Below are 21153 nucleotides of genomic sequence, written 5' to 3'. Positions count from 1 at the left end.
AGCAAGATTATCTTTTTGAAGTTGCCAGATATTCAATTTTAAATAATTTACTTTCTAGGAAATTAGCATAATCAATAAATGTAAAATTCCATGAACTGTGCCTCAGCTTTAACTCTTTGTGAGTTTTGATCCCCGGAAGGAACATGAAGTGATCAATTAACCTACTTCGTTGAAATTGGAAGCACGGGTTTGGTTTATTATTTGGTGACGTAGGTTGTGCTGGAGCAGAAAAACAAGAGCAACACATTCTTAGCATTTTTATTCCAAATGAATTTCTGTGCAACTTGACATGACCATGCAAACATTTCCATTTAGGAAACGCTGTTTATTTATCATGTCTAAATAGCTTTTCAAATACCCTGTGGGTCCTTAAATTCAGTCCAGTTTCAAGGTACAGGCACGCAGCTGTTTCCTTGTGCTGTTCTTCAGCTGTACTGTAATGACACTGTGATTTTCCAAAACACTGCAAATTATGAGCTCTGCAGCCTTCAAGCCTGAGAGCTTTCCAAGAAGAACACATGAACAAACACTTAAAAAACTTTTCAAGACTGCTGTTTGACATCTGGAAATTAGCATTTTATCTTTGAAGGCTTCAATCACAACAAGAAAAATGAATTTGTGTTGACCTTCAGTAAGCATTAAGCATTTCCAAAACCTTTGTGCCTTGCAGCATTATACAAAGACCAAAAAGAAAGGAAAGGTACTCGTCACACAATACAGAAGTCATCTAACTTAAGTCAGCGTTCACTCCACGATCTGTGAACAAAAATAAGTATTTATTATATTTTTATTTTCTATTTCAATTTATTCACACTTAAATGGGCAAGAATGAAAATTCTGTCATTTTTATTTTCATAGTTCTAAACCTGTATGACTTTCTGTTTTCTGTGGAACAGACAAGAGGATATTTTAATATAAAAATATATAATATATGTGACCCTGGACCACAAAACCAGTCTTAAGTCGCTGGGGTATATTTGTAGCAATAGCCAAAAATACATAGTATGGGTCAAAATTATTGATTTTTCTTTTATGCCAAAAATCATTAGGAAATTAAGTAAAGATCATGTTCCATGAAGATTTTTTGTAAAATTCCTACTGTAAACATATCAAAATGTAATTTTTGATTAGTAATATGCATTAAGTACTTAATTTGGACAACTTTAAAGGTGATTTTCTCAGTATTTTGATTTTTTTCCACCCTCAGATAGTCAATAGACATCAATAGAAAGCTTGTTTATTGATCTTTCATATGATGTAAACATCTCAGTTTAGTAAAATTTAACCTTATGACTGGTTTTGTGGTCCAGGGTCACATATATATATATGGTTCCAGTGTTGTTTTGGTCCCATCTGATGTTCACTATATGGACCAAATAAAAACAAAATATCATCTTTTGTGTTCCACAGAAGAAACAGGGTGAGTAAATGATGACAGAAATTTCATTTTTGAGTGATCGATCTATTTTAAGTATCTGAAATCAGTTTACTTTGTTACCTTTACGACGTGAGTCTCTCGGGTGCGCACACGCAGCTTGTTGACCTGAGATTCGGCTATATCCGCCCTCTCCTCTGCTTCATCCAGCTCATGCTGGACCTTCTTGAACCGAGATATATTGCAGTTGGCCTGCTCCTCCTGCCGTACAACAGTTAAATACAGAGCTCTGAAATCTGTGCGCCTTAAAGAAGTTGTTCACTTCCAGAATAAAAGCTTCCTAATATTTTCTCACCCCCATGTCATCCAAGATGTCTTTCTTTCTTCAGTCAGAATCAGAAATGACGTTTTTTTGAGGAAAACATTCTAGGTTTTTTCCATATAGTGGACTTCAATGGGGAAATTTTCTTTACTTTTTAACCACAAATTCTCAAAATTTGTAAAAAAAATTTAAATTCACAAATTCTTGCACCAGCCTGACCTCACACGTTACGTAATAAAGTTGGTGGGAGGTACCGGCCCAGTGTTTACAAAGCGAACGTGCAAAGAAGGTCAAAGGCCCTTTATTAGGTAAAACAATGATGATGGACGATTTTTAAGGAGTTTTTCGCCCTACCCTACATTTTTTTACCTTAGTACACAGGCGAACAAATTAACCATGCATGACCTTTCCAACATGATTATGTAATGTGTGAAGACGCAGAGCTGGTGCAAGACAAGCACTTTTTTAAAGAAAATGTTTTGCTAGACAGGACCCTTATTCCTTGGCTGGGATTGTGTAGAGCCCTTTGACGCTGCGTTAATACTGCAATTTGGACATTCAACCTGTTGATCTCCATTGAAGTCCACTATTTGGAGAAAAATCCTGGAAAGTTTTCCTCTAAAAACTTAATTTGTTTGTGACTGAAGTAGGACATGAACATTTTGGATGACATGGGGGTAAATAAATGATCAGGAAACTTTTATTCTGGAAGTGAACTAATCCTTTAAAATAGGATTAGGACAACACCACCCTTTTGGTCTAATTATATACTGAAAGAATGAATTTACTGAGTTGATTTTGCAAATGAAAAGGAGATACGTACTGCATCCTCGGCTTGTCTCTTAAAGCTCTTTACTTTTGCCTGCAGTTTTTCAATCAGGTCTTGCATCCTCAGAAGAGTTTTTCTGTCTTCCTCTGTCTACAGACCAAGAACAGTCTTTTAGTTAACGTACTGGAGACGACACATACAGTTTTTCCTGCAGCGTCACATCTATCCTGTGAGTAATACCTGGTAAGTCAGCTCTTTAATCCTCCTTTCATATTTTCGTATTCCTTTTTGAAATTCTCCGCTCTTCTTTTGCTCACATTCCAGCTCTCCCTCTAGCTCTCGCATCTGAGGATTAAAATGTTCCCACAGAGATGCAGGTTAATCCATAAAGTATGTTATATTCATGCCTCGACCAAAGCTGCAATAGTTTTTCTGCTTACCCGAATTTCCAGTTTCTGAATCTGTTTCTTTCCTCCCTTGAGCGCAGTCTGCTCAGCCTCATCCAGACGTATCTGCAAGTCTTTGATGTTCTGCTCCATGTTTCTCTTCATCCTCTCCAGGTGGCTGCTGGTGTCCTGCTCCTTCTTCAGTTCCTCTGCCATCATGGCTGCCTAATGAGGGATAAATTTGGTTAAAAGATATCCTTAATACCTTTCTGGGGTCATCCAAAATATCTTAATTTGTGTTCCAAAGATGAACGAAGGTGACATGAGGGTGAGTAAATAGTAATAGTAAAAAATACTTCTGGAACCACTCACATCAGTTATGGCCTTTTTCGCCTTCTCTTCAGCATTGCGACATTCCTGCAGAGCATCATCCACCTCACCGGACAGTGAGGACAAATCACTCTCTAACTTCTTCTTGTGGTTCAACAGCACTGTGTTCTGTAGAGATCAGTGGATTGAGAGGTTACACTGTGATGTTTAATTATTACTAAGTTGTTTTATTAATGATTGAGTCTTACCTGAGCATGCAGCAGGTTCACTCTCTCAGAGGACTCCATAAGCTCGTGCTCAGTGACTTTTCGCATACGGTCGGTTTGCTCCACCATTCCACGCAGCTCCTGCAACTCTGCAGTTAGCAGAGTGTTTCTTCTTTCTGTGACGGTCACTTGCTCCTTCAGGTCATCACACTGATGTATAGACTCATCTAACTCTAACTGCAGGTCCTGAGAAGACAAACCAATTGCAGTTGATTAAAGGGCACTAAAATGCTGTATTGAAACTATTTGTACAAGCATTTTAATGTATGTAATACAAATCAATCTTTTTGAGAAAGCTTTCTGACCCTGCATAGACAGCAACGCAACTACCATGTTGAAGGCCCAGAAAGGTAGTAAGGCTATTGTTAAAATAGTCCATGTGACATCTGTGGTTCAACCTTAATTTTATAAAGAATACTTTTTGTGTCCAAAGAAAATAAAAATAACATTTTTATCAATTGCAGGGTCAGAAAGCTCTCGGATTTCATTTTTTGGGTTAACTATCACTTTGATTCCAGTTCCAGTTGTTTAAGATTATTCAGATTTTCAATTTTATAGTCTTTCAGTCTCACCTTGATTTGAAGCTGTAGGTTGCGCACCATTTTCTGAGATTCCACAGCTTGTCTGTTTGCATGGTTCAGATGGATCTCCATCTCATTCATATCTCCCTCCATCTTTTTCTTAACCCTGACCGCCTCATTACGTGCCCTGATCTCTGCATCCAGCGTGGTCTGCATGGTGTCCAGAGTCCTCTGACTGTTTCGACTGCATTGATAAATAGTTTAATGTTGTTAGGTTATATGCTGAAATTTGAATAGTATGTATTCTTGTCTTTCTTCCTTACCGGAGATTGTCAATCTCTTCATCTTTCTCTGCAATCTTCTTTTCAACTTCACTTCTGGTCTGGCTGAGCTCCAGCTGGATGCGTAAGGTCTTACTCTCCTCATGCTCCAGAGTGCCCTGAGTCACACAGAGTTAACGGTGCATTAGTTTTTTACCCGAGTATATAATTATTGTCTGCGGGTGAGCGTTGTCTGGTGTCTCAGGTAATATCCATCACCTCAGCCTCCTCCAGTGCTGCTTGAATGTCACACTTCTCATGATCCAGCACCTTCTTCATCTGTTCAAGCTCATGGATGGTCTTGCTGCCATGACTAATCTGATCAGTCAAGTCACTAATTTCCTCTGCAAAAGAAAGATATTGGTTGGGGACATTTTGAAAATCATTCTGGACCACAATCTAATCTCCCTTGCATATAATAACAGATATGCCCTGTACTGAAGTTTAAGTATAGTCTTTATACCCTGCAGGTTCTTGTTCTCTCTTTTAATTGTCTCCAGCTGGTCAAGGGCTTCTTCATAAGAGTTTTTGAGCTTGAAGAGTTCTGTGCTGAGACTACGGGACTCTTTCTGAGAGCCTTCCAGCTCGGCTTGTGTCTCCTCAAACTTCTGCTTCCATTCACACAGCACCTGGACATAATAGGTGTTAGTAGAAAATAAAGTTGAGGTCAAAAGTTTACATACACCTTGCAGAATCTGCAAAATGTTTATTATTTTACCAAAATAAGAGGAATCATACAAAAATACAAAATGCATGTTATTTTTTTTTAGTGATGAATAAGATATTTCACATAAAAGACATTTACATATAGTTTACATACAGAAATTAATTTGTTGAATTTACAAAAATGACCCTGTTCAAAAGTTTACATACACTTGCTTCTTAATACTGCGTTGTTACCTGAATGATCCACAGTGTTTTTGTTTGTTTGTTTAGTGATAGTTTTTCATGAGTCCCTTATTTTAACTGCCTGCTGATCTTCAGAAAAATCCTTCAGGTCCAACAATTTTTTTCATTTCAATTTTTTTTTTTCATTTTTGTTTATTTAAATCTTTCCAACAATGACTATATGTTTTTGAGATTCAACTTTTCACACTGAGGACAACATATGAAACTATTACAGAAGGTTGTAACACTCAGTGATGCGCCAGAAGGGAAAATTATGCATTAAGAGCTGGGGGTGTAAACATTTGAACAGAATGAAGATGTGTACAGTTTTCTTATTTTGCCTAAATATAATTTATTTAGTACTTTATATTAGTAAATATAATATTTAGTACTGCCCTTCGGAAGCTACAGAAGATACTTGTTTTCCAGAAGACAAAATAAGTTAAATTTACCCTAATCTTCAAATTCAAAAAGTTTTCACCCCCCAGCTCTCAATGAATTGTGTTTCCTTCTGGAGCATCAGTGAGCATTTTAACCTTCTGTAATAGTTGCATATGAGTCCCTCAGTTGTCCTCAGTGTGAAAAGATGGATATGAACAATGCCTATCTGCTACTTCTGGTTAAATTAAATCTTTAAATATACTTTTATCCTGACCTTATCAAAATTGCGTTGCTTTTTGTCCAGTACAACAGCCACAGCATTAGAGCGTTCCAAATCAACCATCAGGTCCTCAATCTCAGTCTGCAGACGGTGCTTGGTCTTCTCCAGCGAGGCACATTTGGCATTGGAGGCTTCCACTGCCTCCTCAGAACCTTGAAGCCGTGCAACCAGCTTCTTCCTAAAGGTGGATAAAGCAGTTTTATAAAATAAAGCAGGAATTCTGTCTGATCAGTGAATAAGACACTGCGTTACACCAGAGTGACAATAAAATGATCTCTTACTTGGCATCCTCTAGTTCATCGGTCCTCTGAATGGCATCAGTCTCATACTTTGTCCTCCACTGTGCAATCTCAGCATTGGCTTTAGACAGAGCACGTTGCAACTCGGATTTGGCCTCTTGCTCCTCCTCAAACTGCTCTCTCAAAAGCTCACAATCATGCCTGGATGACTGTACCGCGTGAGCTAAACTGTTCTTTGCCTGGCACGTAAACACAAACCCAGTATAATAATAAATATGATGAGATGAATATATTGAACACTACTGTTCAAAACTTTGGGGTCAACACGATTATAATATTCCTGAAGTAAGGCTTTTTTCAATGATTTTCTTCTCTGACACAATATTGTTACATTTCATGTCTTTCTTCAGCAAACATTGATATGTGAATAATTGTTGTTAAAAAATGTAATCAATTGATGGCCCTAAAAGATTTAATTTATCTCAATTCTGGCTCACTTTGCACTCTTCTTCCAGCTGTTTCTTTAGCTCTTCAGTTGTCTGGGTGAGAGCGCTTTTTGTCCGTTGCAGCTGCATAACCAGAACCTCTCTCTCTTCCAGTCTGCGACTGACTTCGGCTGTTGTTGGTAAGACCGAAAAGAGAAAACAAAGCATTTACCAAGACCTTTTCTTACATTATTTGAGTTGTATTTTTCCACTTGTTTCGAAGACAATGGTATATCTGAATTTCTATTGGAAACTTCCAATCATAATGTGTAATATAGCTGCAAGCCACGATTACTGGTGTTCAACCGTTATAAGATATTATTATTTAGCAAGCCTGTAACCACCTAAATCAATGATTTAAAAAGCATTTTTGGCAAATCCTGGTAAGTTACCATAGAAATATGTTTTTTAACTTTTATGACTGTTACAGCACCAGCTGTGGTCCGATCTTCCTAAAACTTTGCATGCTTGTTTAGAATCACCTGTTGCATGTGTTCCCCAGATTTTGTGAGGTTTTGAGTTTCCATTTAGGCTTTATTGGCTTTTGGCAATATTTGGACAAGCCCCTTTTCTAATAGACCCCGTCATAGGTTCCCAAAGAGTAAATTTCAACGTTTTATTGATAATTATTGACTAGTTTGTACTAGTCTGCAAAAGTAGGTTTTTCACATCTTCAGCATTTAACTAATGTTTTGATTGACAGCAGTGGTTCTAGAGGCAAAGTTGTTCAGAATGAGGAGGTCTATTATATGATACAAATACTGTGTGTGTATGTGTTAAAAATCAAGCAGTATACAATCGTTTACATCCTTGAGAAATTTGATATCGCCCCCCAGTGGCTGATTTCTTTCAAATTTCTCACAGATCTGTCATCAGCCTTTGGTGGCCATGTTTTTGAGATATGCAAATGTCCTTATAGATTCTTGTGGCACTTTGGACCAAGACCGTGCATACCAATTATCATGTTGATAGAACATGCTTCCTGCATGAGCCACAGATTCCAAAGTCATAAGACACTTGGTCCTACGGTGAATGGTTAAGGAGTTATAAACAATTTTGTTCTTTTGATCGCTGTAGTGCCCCTGTCAGGCAAATTGGGGTGAGCCTTGGTGATGTTGTAGATGGTGTGAGTACTACCATCCCTCCAAGTTTCAAGTCTGTACGACTAACGGTTTGGTCTGCCCGATCGGTTTTACGTGGAGATCCTTGGCCACTCTAACAATTACAATAAGGTTTCAGAGCTACATGCTTGAACTCCTAAATATATTTCAAGCTCCTGATCTTTATTCTGTTTCAAAGTGCAGGATACTGACCACTCTCTGTCTGGGCCCGTGCTTTTTGAGAGGTGACATCCATTAGCTGCCTTTGAAGTTCCTCCACCTTGGTTTTAGACTCATTCAGCTGGTCTTCAAACATCCTGCACATTTTCTCTGTTGTGGCCTACAAAAAACAGTCTTGTTTTAACCGTAAGCTCTATGGGTGATAACACAATGGCATTATGAGTCTCAGAAACCATGTTAAGCACATTGAGATGTCTTACTTTGGCTCTGGAGAGATGTTCAATGTTAGATGCCAGATCTTCAGACTCCATTCTGATTTCTGCCTTTTCCTTCTCCAGCTTCTGTTTGACCCTCTGCAGGTTATCCAGCTGCTCCCCCAACTCAGCCACAGTGTCCGCATGCTTTCTCCTCAACATGGCCATAGTAGTTTCATGATGCAGTGAGGCTTCTTCCAGATCTCTCCTCAGCTTTAAGAAGTCGGCTTCTCGCTTCTTGTTCATCTCGATCTGGGCAGAGGTAGCACCTCCTGCTTCCTCCAGACGTTCACTTAGCTCTTCTAGTTCTCTTGACACATCAGCACGCTGCTTGTCTGATTTTGACCGAGCTGCTCTTTCAGCCTCAAGTTCCTCCTCAAGCTCTTCTATACGTGTCTGTAAAAAAAAATTTGCATTACATTGTTATAGTAATACCTTATAATGCAAATACATAATTTCGATCATTAGCCAAATAATTACCTGTAATTCTTTTATTTTCTTCTGCAGTTGCATAACCATGGCTTGCTCCTCTTCAATCTTTGCACCTACGTGAACCATTTCAAGGTCTTTCCTACAGAAAAGACAAAGTACAGATTTCATTAGACCTAATTTGATAATACAGCATAGCACAGTGCTTCCAATTGCAATGTTAAGACTGCATAATGTCTGTAAAATCTCACTTCTTCAGTCTCTCCTCAAGCTGCTGTTTGGTGTTCTCCAAATCCATTGATGATTCCATGGAAATCTTTAGATCTCCTTCAAGCTTCCGCTTCACTCGCTCCAGATCCATACGCAGTTTCTTCTCTTGCTCCAAAGAGCCCTCTAACTGTTGCGGTTAGGAAATAAGAATAAACAATCACGCCTCAATCACATTTTATTTTCAATTTAACCTACCATGCAGTAGGTCTGTGTTGTAAGTAAGGAGTTATGGATTGTTATAGACTCTTAAGTTTGTCTCGTAGGGTTTAACTGAGTCCACTTCATACTCACATCATCCACCTGCTGCTCAAGTTTGATCTTGGCTTTGGACAGCATGTTCACTTTGTTTTCCTCATTCTGTAGGTCCTCCAGAGCCTGCTGATGAGCATCCTGGAGGGCTTTCTTCTCTTTTGTCAGTCTGAGGATGGTTTCATCCAATGCAGCCATTTCCTCCAACAAGTTTTTCACCTGAGAATCAAGTAAAAAGAGAGTTCTTGTTAGAGGATCCAATGCAAGCAACATTTTCCCATCCATGAACATATCTGTTACCTTGTTCTCAGTGGCATGTTTTTCCTTCTCCACCTTGGCCAAAGTAATCTCAAGGTCATCCAGGTCTTTCTTCAGCTCTATACACTCATCCTCAAGTTTGCGTTTCTTGGCCAGGATGGTGGCATTAACCTCCTCTTCATCTTCAAGCCTCTCCATCAGCTCCTTAATTTTCCCCTCCATCTGGATCTTAGACTTAATCAGCAGGTTACAGCGGTCCTCAGCATCAGCCAGGTTATCCTGCTCCTGGGGTCAGAATGTAAAACTTTCTTCCCATCTTGTCTTTGACTCAATGTATGATGCATCAAGTTATGATAATGAAGCCACTGATATGAATCCACTCTGACACTCACCGCTTGAAGCTGGAGGGAGAGGTCATTTTTCTCTTGTACCAAAGAGACCTGTTTCTCCTCAAACTCCTTTCTCTTCACCTCAGATCTCTCGAGAGCCTCTTTTAGCTTCTGGAACTCCTCCTTCAGTGTAGCCAGCTCCTTCTCGGTGGCTGCGCTCCTCAGGAGGGGTTTGATCTTGAAGAACAGACACATCCACGGCCAGTTCTTGACTGCGTAGAAGGCACGGATGTTCCACTGAATGACCATCAGAGCTTCCCTGAGTGAAGATAATCAGATGTTGGATTAATGACATACTGTACATGACTTAACATAGTTTTCAGAAATGTACACTACCAGTCAAAATGTTGATGTTTAATTAAAGAAGTCTTTTTTTCCCAAAGTACAGCAAAAACAGTACAATTTTGAAATATTTTACAATTTAAAATAACTTTTCTATTTTAAATATAGAATATATTTTAAAATGTAATTTATTCCTGATTTCAAAGCTTAATTTTACTCCAGTCACATGATCCTCCAAAATCATTCTTATATTCTGACTTGCTGCTCAAAAAACAATTATGTTAAAAACTGCTAAGCAGAATTTTTTCAGGTTTCTTTGTTGAATAGAAAGTTTAGAAGAACAGCATTTATCTGAAATAGAAATCTTTTGTAACATTATAAATGTCTTTACCATCACTTTTGATCCATTTAAAGCATCCTTTGCTAAATACAAGTATTAATTTCTATAATTTCTTTCCAGAAATAAACAAAAACTAATATACAGACCCCAAGCTTCTTAATGGTATAGTGTACTGTATAATGTTATAAAAGCTTTTTATTTCAGAAAAATGCTATTTTTTTTATCTTTCTATTCATCAAACAATACTGAAAAATATACTTAACTGTTTTAAATATTGATAATAAGAATAAATGTGACACTGAAGACTGGAGTAATAATGCTGAAAATGTAGCTTTGATCACAGGAATAAATTACATTTTAAATATATTCAAATAGAAAGAAGATATTTTAAAAATACTAAAAATATTTCACAATATTACTACTTTTGCTGTATTTTGGATCTACTAAATACAGGCTTGGTGAGTAGAAGAGAATTCTTTAAAAAACGTGAAAAATCGTACTGTTCATAAACTTTTGACTAGTAGAGTACCCATCAAGTCTCTCTCTGCCCTTGTTGTTCTAAATTAGCTCAGTATGTCTAGCACCAAATAGGGCCAGGCTGCCACACGCCATTGTTTCGTGTGTTCTATATCAGTAATCCCTCTGTGATACTGAACATGCCTAAAGAGTAAATCAATTCCGCATTGCTGAAGCGGCGACACAATCAGGGACAGTCAAAGGTCAGGCAGAGGTTGTTGATTATCTAAAGCTGAACCATTTGAAGAAACAAGAGGACTTAATCCCCTGTCACCTGGGATGGCATTTCAGCAATTTTCGGCCTGCTCCCAGCCATATCTATTCTGGACAAAAGAGGGTTATTTATAATAAAGTCGAGAGGGGAGAGACTCTGGCAAGGAACCGTTAACAACTGTTATGTGCTCTGTTTGCAGGATATATGACCCACCTCCACACCTGCTTTTGGAAATGCCATTTGGGGTGGAGGGGGTTTAACCAGCTTTTTCTGTAGCGACTGCACACACACGTACAAAACATACAGACGCACGCCAGACACACGCCACAACATAGTCCGCATGCACTTCGGACATTCCTCCCATAGATTTTCAGGCTCATAGGCCTGTACACACACTCAACAGTTTATCGCAGTGCTTACAACAGGCTCAAGTAAGCGAGATCCGCAATCTGAGATTTTCTTTGGTTAGTGAGTAATAGCAACTATTTGCATTTGCTTTTGTCATGGTTTGGACATTCAACAACACATACTTCTCTTTCATCATCCTCCTGCGCTCCATCCGCATGAGTTTGCCCCTGCTGAAGGCCTGCAGCAAGGTGAGAATCTCAGACAGACGTTCGTCCCTCATGTCCTCCAGTTGGCCAAGAAGTCCAGCCTTAAAGAAAACCTGAAGGAGCACAGATCCACAAGTATAGCCTGGGATGAGTTTTGAGGGACTAAAAGTAGTAAATATGAAGGGAGTAAGAGAGGACAAATTCATCAACCTTGCTATGACCAAACTTGTACTGAGTGTGGTCGATATCCAGAGACCCAAGCAACTTTTCTACAGCCTTCCTGCTGTCCACATATGTGTCCTCTGGGATGGCCAAAGGGTTCAGGATACGGTAGCTGGTAAATCATGAAGGTTTAATTAGTCATCTTTCTATTAGGGTTGTGTGCCATTCAGAATTTACTTGTGGCTCACTTACAGAACAAAAATTTCCTGATAATTTACTCACCCATGTCATTCAAGATGTTCACGTCTTTTTTTCTTCAGTCGAAAAGAATTTAAGGTTATTGAGAAAAACATTCCAGGATTTTTCTCCTTATGGTGGTCTTCAATGGGGATCAATGGGTTGAAGGTCCAAATTGCAGTTTCATTGCAGCTTCAAAGAGCTCTACATGATCCCACCCGAGGAATTAGGGTCTTATCAAAACAATCGGTCATTTTCTAAAAAAAATTATATACTTTTTAACCACAAATCTTGCACTAGCTCTTCGATGCGTGTCTACGACTTATACGACCTTTATCATTTGTGGTTAAAAAGTACAGAATTTTTTATTTATTTTTATTTTTAGAAAATGACCAATCGTTTCGCTAAATTAGATCGGCTGAGATTGTGTAGAGCCCGTAGAAGCTGCGTTAATACTGCAATTTGGGCATTCAACCTGTTGATCCCCATTGAAGTCCACGATATGGAGAAAAATCCTGGAATGTTTTCCTCCAAAACCTTAATTTTTTTTAAGACCGAAGAAAGAAAGACATGAACATCTTGGATGACATGGCATTCCAGGATTATCCAGTTCCATGTGTGCTAATGAAATTACAAATGTGACACATGAAGAAAAACTCACCGCTGTTTGAACTCTGCATAAAGAATACGGTTGGGAAATCCCTTCCTGCAAATGCGGATCCCTTCCAGGACTCCGTTGCAGCGAAGCTGGTGCAGAACCAGAAATGGCTCCATCACCCCTATCAGATCAAACAAAAACTGAAGCCTGATGGTGTGTTCACAGTAGGTTTATAGAGATCTTGTTGTACAACACTGTGAATTATTTTGTACCTGGGTTCTTTGTCTCATTTGGAATAATGCATCGTACAAAATGAGGCTGCGTGCTTCTCAAATTAGTCATCAACTTGTTCAGGTTCTCCTAGAGTGATAAAGAAGGGCAGATCATTCAACATGCAGTTCATTTTATAACATCTTCAGACTTTATCACTGGTTCTTCGAACTACTTGGTCAGATCTTACCTGCATCGTTCAATCTGAAGCTGGTGAAAGCTGAGCCAGCACAGACTTAAAGTGATGTTCATGGGTCAGATTACCTAAACATCACTGCAAGTCTTAACTGGCTCACTCTCCAAACACCATTTCCAATATCTATTTAGTTTGCAGACATTTAAGGAAGTGGTGCATTTACAGTAGATATAACATCACTTGACCCACCTTATGCAGCTGGGACACTGTTTGAAACGATGCTCCTTTCTTCCTCTTCTCTTTGCTCCCTGGCTTCGCATCTGTACCATAGACATACATGTTTCACAGCTTAGTACAATCAGGTCCATTGGAATCAATTCTTTAATATCAGTTTTAACAGTATGCACCTGAATCTAAGCTGATGAAGTTCTCAAAGAGGATTGCCATTAACTTGTTGGACGACCTCTGGAAGGTTCCCACCACTGTTTCATTCAGAGGATCTCTGTTTTTGTCGAGCCATCCACTGATGTTATATGGCACCTGGCAACATACATATACTGTATGTGAATTGATATTATATTTTAAATGAATTATAGTGATGAATGCTTGAGCTATCACTATTGCGTTACTAAGCAAAGCGCTTAACCTCAGCCTGCTCCAGACGATCCCTGTTACTTAAATGGTGCCATTCTGTGGCGGCAATGCATACTGTAAATTGCTTAACAAATTCCGCTGGCTCCAGTTATGTGGCTTATAAAGACTCTATTGTATGCTATGGTAAAAATAGCCTTGAAATATGTGTGTAAATATGAAGTTATTTCCACTCACCACTCCGGCATAGTGCACCAGCTCAAAGTGAGTCTCATATTTGCGTTTTTTGTCTGGCCTCGCTTTCAGGAAGTTGGGAGACTTGCCAAGGTGGTTATCATAGAGTTTAGCTTTGAAGCTGCTCTCGGTGGCTTTAGGGAACATGCACTCCTCCTCCAGAATAGACAGTATACCCAATGGCTGCAAACAACAAAAGATGTATGTAACAGCTAGAGTTGCTTAGTGTACTTACCTTATACAAACACATGCTTTCACAGAATTATATGTAATTCTATATCAACCTTCTCAATGAGATCAATGCAGGCCTGCAGATCTAATCCGAAGTCTATGAAAGTCCACTCTATGCCCTCTGTCTTGTACTCCTCCTGCTCTAGGATGAACATGTGATGGTTGAAAAACTGTTGCAGTTTCTCATTTGTGAAGTTGATGCACATTTGCTCAAAGTTGTTTAACTGTTCAGGAAAAAAGAGGAGAAAAAGAGTATAAGGGTTGAGTATCAATACACATTTCCTGATTCAAATTTGATTAACGTTCAAAAATATTTTGGTACTTCAGTTGCAATAATAACTTGTTGTTGATTTAGTAACCCCAAATTCAAAGAGTGAATAATTTGTCCGACTAAGTTCATTAGTGTTTTTAAATGATTCATTAAAAGTTCATGAGTGTTTTTAAATTATTCAATAAAGATTCATGAGTGTTTTTAAATTATTCATTAAAAGGACTGACTCAAACAAGTCATTTGTTAATTAGACTACACTGTTTGCAATGCATATTTCTGGTTTACTAGCAAGAATAAGTTTATGAGTCGTTTTTTAGTGAATCACTAAAAAGTGGTGCAGAAGATGTTGTTATAGGGTAAAAAAAAAATCAATCTTGAAATTTTAAAGGGATAGTTTACCCAAAAATTAAAATCACCCCAAGATTCACTCACCCTCAACCCATTCTAGGTGTATATGACTTTCTTCTTTCAGATGGATACAATTGGAGTTTTATTAAAAAATGTCCTGGCTCTTATTTTGTTTATTGATAGTTAATTGATATAGTTAATTAATATTTAATTTATTGATAGTTAAGATTGATAGTTTTATTGATAGTTAAACTGCCTGCTGTTCTTCAGAAAAATCCTTCAGGATTCAAATTCTTTGGTTTTTCTGCATTTTTTGTATTTGAACCATTTCCAACAATGACTGTGTAATTTTGAGAACATTTGAGACCAACTGAAGCACTCATATGCAACTATTACAGAAGGTTAAAATGCTCATTGATTTTATTGATTTTTTTATTTTTTTATTTTTTTTTAATTATTATTATTATTTTTATTTTTTTTTATTATTATTATTATTTTTTAATATGTTTTGAGTTGTGGTTTAATTGTGTTAAAATTTGTACTTATATATGGTATCAATTATTCTACTATTCTTCAGCTATTCTTGATTTGTAATTGTAGGATTTAACCAGCTGAATTGAAGAAAATCTAAATAAAGTGGGGAAAAAAAAAAAAAAAAAAAAAAAAAAAAATGCTCATTGATGCTCCAGAAGGAAAAACGATGCATTAAGAACCGGTGGTGAAAACTTTTTGAATTTGAAGTTCAGGGTAAATTTAACTTATTTTGTCTTCTGGGAATATCTAAGTATCTTCTGTAGCATCTGAAGGGCAGTACTAAATTAAAAAAATGTGATATTTAGGCAAAATAAGAAAATTGTACACATCTTTATTCTGTTCAAAAGTTTTCACCCCTGGATCTTAATGCATCGTATTTGCATATGAGTCCCTCAGTGTGAAAAGATGGATCTCAAAATCATACTGTCGTTGTTGGAAAGGGTTCAAATACACAAAAATGCTAAAAAACCAAAGAATTTGTGGGACCTGAAGGATTTTTCTGAAGAACAGCAGGCAGTTTAACTGTTCAGGACAAAATGGTAAAAACCATGCATTTTGTATGATCCCTCTTATTTTGCAGATTCTGCAAGGTGTATGTAAACTTTTGACCTCAATTGTAACTCCGAACTCGTCTGTAGGAGGAAAGTCATAGAATGGATGGATTGATGGTGAGTAAATCATGGGGTTATTTTCATTTTTTGGTTAACTATCCCTTTAAGAATCAAAATCGTGACAATCAAATGAAGTTCACTGTTAATGGGAAAATTGGTATTTTTACCCAGCCATAATTTTGTATCTTGAATCTTTAAAATCCACATGTGATGTGCAGAGAGTGGTAATGAGTGATGCAAAGCAATCCGATCAACACTAATCAACTTACCTCGAAGATCTCAAAGCCTGCAATGTCCAGCACTCCTATGAAGAACTGACGGGGCAGGGCAGTGTACAGGGTTTTATTGATTCTGCTCACCAGCCACTTAAACATGCGGTCATACGTAGCTTTGGCCAAAGCACCAACTGCATAGGTCACCTATCATGACACAAAAGCCCAAATACTCTCACTGCAAGATGGAATTATATAGCAGGGATGCCAATTCATCATCACTAACCAAACTAACCTGTTCAACTGTCTGTCCTTTGACAATGTACTCATTGCCCACTTTAACTCTAGGATGAAGCAGTCCCTTAATGAGGTCAGCTGAACTGATCCCCATGAGATAGGAGGCTTTGTCCGCACCTGGGTAACAAAATCACAGCGTTTAGCCAAACCAAGACACTAACCAAAAAACCGACCCTGCTTCTGACAGAATTCCTCTTACTTTCAGTGCCATCCGCCTCTGCTTGCTCCTCTCTCTGCTTCACTTTGAACTTCATGTTGCCAAAGTGCATGATGGCACCAACTATCTTGTAACAGCCATATTTCTCCTCAGGGGTGAAGCCAAGGGTGTCCATTGCATGCTAGAGAAAACAGTAAGGTGGTTATGTTTAATGTGGAATAATTAGTAATCTTGAATCTCTTCACAGGGATCTCCATCATACAAGCAGTACTTACATCAGTTGCAAGCAGCTCATCTCCATCATCTAAGCGGTCCACAGTTGTAACACCCTGCGAGCAGAAGTGGTAGTCATAGGGATTTGATGACACCAGCAGCATGTCTGTGATGGAAGATGGAAGAGGTTTGCTTTTTAAGTCGCACAACTGGCATGTAGACAAATATGCTTTTTATAAACTCTGAATACCTTGGAGTTCTGGTTTCCTGTGCGAGAGGATCTGGTAGTAGATGTGGTAGCTTCTCTCTCCACCTTGCTGAAAAATCACTCTGGATTTTTCCAGAAGATCTAAACGAAAGAAAATGTGAAAAGGAACAGGAAAAACAAAATGTGACCATGGACCACAGAATCAGTAATTTTTTTTGAAATTGAGATTTATACATAATCCAAAAGCTGAATGAAGTATACAACTATTTGAAAATCTGGAATCTAAGGGTGCAAGAAAATGAAAATATTTACAAAATCGCCTTTAAATTTGTCCAAATTAAGTTATTAGCAATGCATATTACTAATTTAAAATTAGGTTTTGATATAGTAGAAAAAAATTACAAAATATCTCCATGAAACATGATCTTTACTTAATATCCAAAAGATTTTTGGCATAAAAGAAAATTCAATAATTTTGACCCATGTGCTACAAATACATCTGTGCTACTTAAGACTGGTTTTGTGGTCCAGGGTCACATATATTTAATCAATTAATGTAGTAATATTTGTCAGATCAGCTTACAGATGTCAATGTCAGCAGATGCTAGTTTCCCTGTTGGACCAAAATGGATGCGAATGAATTTCCCCTGTGTTAAAGAGAATGAAGAAAGTGAAACGGAGAACAATATTGAGAAAAAAAAGTGTTGTGAAATGTTTACTCACAAAGCGGGATGAGTTGTCATTCCTCAGGGTTTTTGCATTTCCAAAAGCTTCCATAGCTGGGTTGGCCTCAATGATCTGATCCTCTAATGTGCCCTGTTTACATTGAAACCAGAAAAATGTGTGAGGTTGTAATCCAGCACCAAAAGTATATCTATGAGTAGGACTGAACAAACTAATGGAAATGAAAATGAAATATTATCCGTCATGATTGAGGGGAAAATAGAGGAAGTCAGGGGTTTTTTTTTTTTCAAAAAGACAAAGAATGAAAAAGGAGCATATAATGTTAAAAACAAGAGACAATAATGAGAGACATTTCAAAAAGGGAAAAGGGCAATGTAAAGAGTGGTATAAAAAAGGGTTTATAAAAACATACTGGAACGGGAATACAAAATAGGGAATCAAAACTCTGAGGGTCACTCCTTATCGGTTAAAAGGATGTCTGTAAATCCAAAAGGAATAGATAAACATTCAGACATTATTAAAAATCCTCAAAAAACAAGATGTAGAGGAACAAAAATAAGACAAAAAACAAGGGATAAGGATGGGTGATGACAAAAAGACAGAAGTGAAGTTTCTGCCCTTACTCCTTTTTTGCCCCCAGCATCGCCAAGAGCAGCTATAATGGCAAAATACTGAATTACACGTTTCGTGTTGACAGTTTTGCCAGCACCGGATTCTCCGCTAGGCATGGACAAAATTTTTGTGAAATATACATGAAACAATATTAATCCAAGAAGTGACGATTCAAGAAGAAAAAAGAAAACTTTTCAAAATGGTAAAAACCCAGTTTTTTTTATACCGCTTCATGATTAAATAATGAGCAAAAAGGATTTCAGATCATTTTGATCAAATAGTTGTAGAATAGAGATGTGATGGAGTAGTGGAGGGTCACTTACGTGATAAGCATTGACTGGTTTTCACGATCTAAGGGGAAAGAATAAAAACAATTAAATATATCAATTATGTTTTGATCTACAGTAAGTACTATTCAGAATCAAAATGCAACATCTCAAAAGTGAAATGTGTTTCATAGCATACTTTTTAGCATGTCATTGTAGGCATTGTCTGCTATGACATAGATGTGAGGTGGAACATCTGTGCGACGCTTTCCCTTATACGCTGCGACCACTTCAGGAGAGTAGACGGGAAGCCATTTATACGGGTTAACTGTCACACAAAACAGCCCTGAATATGTCTACGGACAGAAAAAAGAACGCGCATGAATTATCCAGAAGTCATAACGAATATTAAAGAATCAGATAACTTGAGTCTAAATGAAAGAAAATGTGAAAAGTAACAGTGTTTAAAGGAAAAACAATATGTGACCATGGACCACAAAACCATTATACATAATCTGAAACATGAATAAAGTTGTTAGGATAGGACAATATTTGGCCAAGATACAACTATTTGAAAATCTGGAATCTGAGAGTGAAAAAAAAATGAAATATTGAGAAAATCACCTACAAATTTGTCCAAATGGAGTTCTTAGCCATGCATATTACTAATCAAAAATTAAGTTTTGATATATTTATGGTAGAAATGATCTTTACTTATTATCCTAATGATTTTTGGCATAAAAGAAAAATCAATAATTTGGACCTATACACAAAGTATTTTTGGCTATTGCTACAAATATACCTGTGCTACTTAAGACTGGTTTTGTGGTCCAGGGTCACTTACATTTAATCAATTATTGTAGTAATATTTGTCTGATCAGCAACAGCTGTTTAGCAGTAAATGATAATGTGGGTGTCTCACGTAGATCATCCAGAAACTGTAGCGACGGCTGAGGTTGAAAAGAACAGAGGCCTCGTTGAGGTGCGTAAGCATGGCCATGTCTTCAATCATGTCAAACTTCGGGGGATTCATCTGCTGAATGTCTTCCTCTTTCACCGTTAACATCTGTCAATATTAGATTAAAAAATTTAATCACTGGGAATTAGTCACTGGAAACTACTGAACTTTAAATACCCTTGAGTCGCTTAATACAATATAATACGTAGTATTGTTTTTTTATATGCACTGAAATAAAATATAATTTCTTTGATCTATAGTCAAACCAAAATTTATTCAGACACCTTCATATTTCTCACTTTATCACAGTTTATTCATTATAGTTCAGAAAATGGTAATAATATATGACAAGAACTCAAGAGTTAAACTGTCAGAACAAATTATTCCTGATAATGTCAGATAACTTTGATAGAAAGGTATATAAAAAACATGGTCAGTTCAAAGTGTCAAATCAAATTTTTGGTCCCAATTTTTTTTTAATCAATTTTACTGGTAGTCCACTGTATGAAGATTTTTCGGGTATAATATGTCACGGTTTACTTTATTATTTTGCTATCCTCACTTACATAAATTAACTATAGTGCCCTGCACCCACTAGTAAAAAAAAAATAAAAAATTATATCTGGTGTCTGAATAAATTTTGGTTTGACTGTATATTTCTTTTATATTAAAACCACCTTTAAAAATACCTAAATGTATTATTGTGCATTTGGTTTGTTTGCTTTTTAACCATGAACAAATAGATATTATTTGATTTTTGCTTAAAGCAAGAAAAAATATTTGTTTGTGTGGTAAGAAAGATAAATTCAAGATTTTTCTCTTAAGACAAGTCTTATGCAATTTGTTCTTCTCAAGTAAATGTATCTTGTTATAAAAATGATATACTTAATGAAAAAATAGTATTTTTTTTGTTTGTTTGTTTGCAGTTTGGTCACGGAAAAGAACAAGGACAACTGAAGCTTCACTGACCATTCCATCTTTGGTCTCCACTATGACTTTATCTCCATCTGTATCTTTGATTTCCACCTCAATGTAGGCTTCTTTCTCATCTGGAATCCAAACACGCTTCTTCCCTACACACAGAAGTATGTGGTACTTCTGAAATGAACTGCCAGGTAAATAATAACATACCATTGCATATGCTACACCAATTAAACATATTTTTGTTGTTGTTGTTACCTTATGTAGGATATGAATGTATTGATTTGCATGTAAAAATAGCTAGAAGGAATCTAGGACATGTCAATATTCTAGGGTTGTTCACATGCACAATACATTCTCATTTCAATGTGTAACCCATACATTTAGATTAGTATATGATATAAATCAACTAATTACTTATTTTACTAGGCTTGTGCACTAATAAAAAAATATCGTTTTCACACAGGACACAAACAGGATGTGTGACAGTACCATCAAACGCATGGGACTGCGCTGCGAGTTGTTCCAGGTTGGTTTTACGCAGAAACGTTGCCGCATCTCCGAATTCCCTCAATTCCATAAAGCGGGACATGATTAACGCTTCTGGTCCCGGACCTGCGTTCAAACACCTGTAACGTCGTAGAACCTTTGTTAGAAGAAAGTTTTCTCCACTTTGTTGTGCTTGTCATAGGCATTTGTTGGAAAAAATCTCTAATCCACAAGCTTGGTAAGTATTTGTGTAAAAAAAAAAAACATTAAATTCTTCAAATCACACGTTTCGTCACATGCCCTATCCAAACAGCGC

General features: G+C 37.2%; 1 protein-coding gene across 1 annotated transcript; it reads right to left on the bottom strand.

The window, feature by feature from the left end:
• Nucleotides 1-257: 257 nt before the first annotated feature.
• myh7bb (myosin, heavy chain 7B, cardiac muscle, beta b) lies at nt 258-20928 on the bottom strand. Its single transcript, XM_073823182.1, has 42 exons — nt 20841-20928; nt 20397-20500; nt 19392-19535; nt 18669-18825; nt 18527-18554; nt 18215-18311; nt 17631-17723; nt 17491-17554; nt 16950-17048; nt 16762-16865; nt 16529-16667; nt 16328-16446; nt 16090-16239; nt 14110-14280; nt 13829-14008; nt 13408-13540; nt 13250-13320; nt 12867-12954; nt 12658-12775; nt 11808-11931; nt 11574-11710; nt 9695-9950; nt 9345-9587; nt 9087-9263; nt 8777-8922; nt 8577-8667; nt 8103-8492; nt 7876-8002; nt 6575-6693; nt 6120-6316; nt 5833-6016; nt 4753-4918; nt 4509-4633; nt 4293-4408; nt 4021-4213; nt 3431-3634; nt 3225-3350; nt 2907-3077; nt 2707-2811; nt 2521-2616; nt 1499-1636; nt 258-756 (listed from the first exon to the last, which is right to left on the bottom strand). The coding sequence occupies exons 1-42, from the start codon at nt 20926-20928 to the stop codon at nt 745-747; spliced, it is 5790 nt and encodes a 1929-aa protein (XP_073679283.1). The 3' UTR covers nt 258-744.
• Between the last annotated feature and the right edge of the window lie 225 nt (nt 20929-21153).

Source organism: Garra rufa, chromosome 18 (genome assembly GCF_049309525.1).
Source record: "Garra rufa chromosome 18, GarRuf1.0, whole genome shotgun sequence".
In the NCBI taxonomy this organism is placed as follows: domain Eukaryota; kingdom Metazoa; phylum Chordata; class Actinopteri; order Cypriniformes; family Cyprinidae; genus Garra; species Garra rufa.
The sequence above is the reverse complement of the archived record's forward strand: the minus strand, read 5'-3'. Positions and strand labels throughout refer to the sequence as shown.

Coding starts and splice junctions, on each gene's coding strand:
- myh7bb (XM_073823182.1), bottom strand. CDS start 20,928: ATGGAATTGAGGGAATTCGGAGATGCGGCAACGTTTCTGCGTAAAACC. Junction 18,826..19,391: donor ACAGTTTCTGGATGATCTAC/GTGAGACACCCA, acceptor TTCTGTCCGTAG/ACATATTCAGGGCTGTTTTG. Junction 3,078..3,224: donor CGAAAAAGGCCATAACTGAT/GTGAGTGGTTCC, acceptor ATCCCTCATTAG/GCAGCCATGATGGCAGAGGA.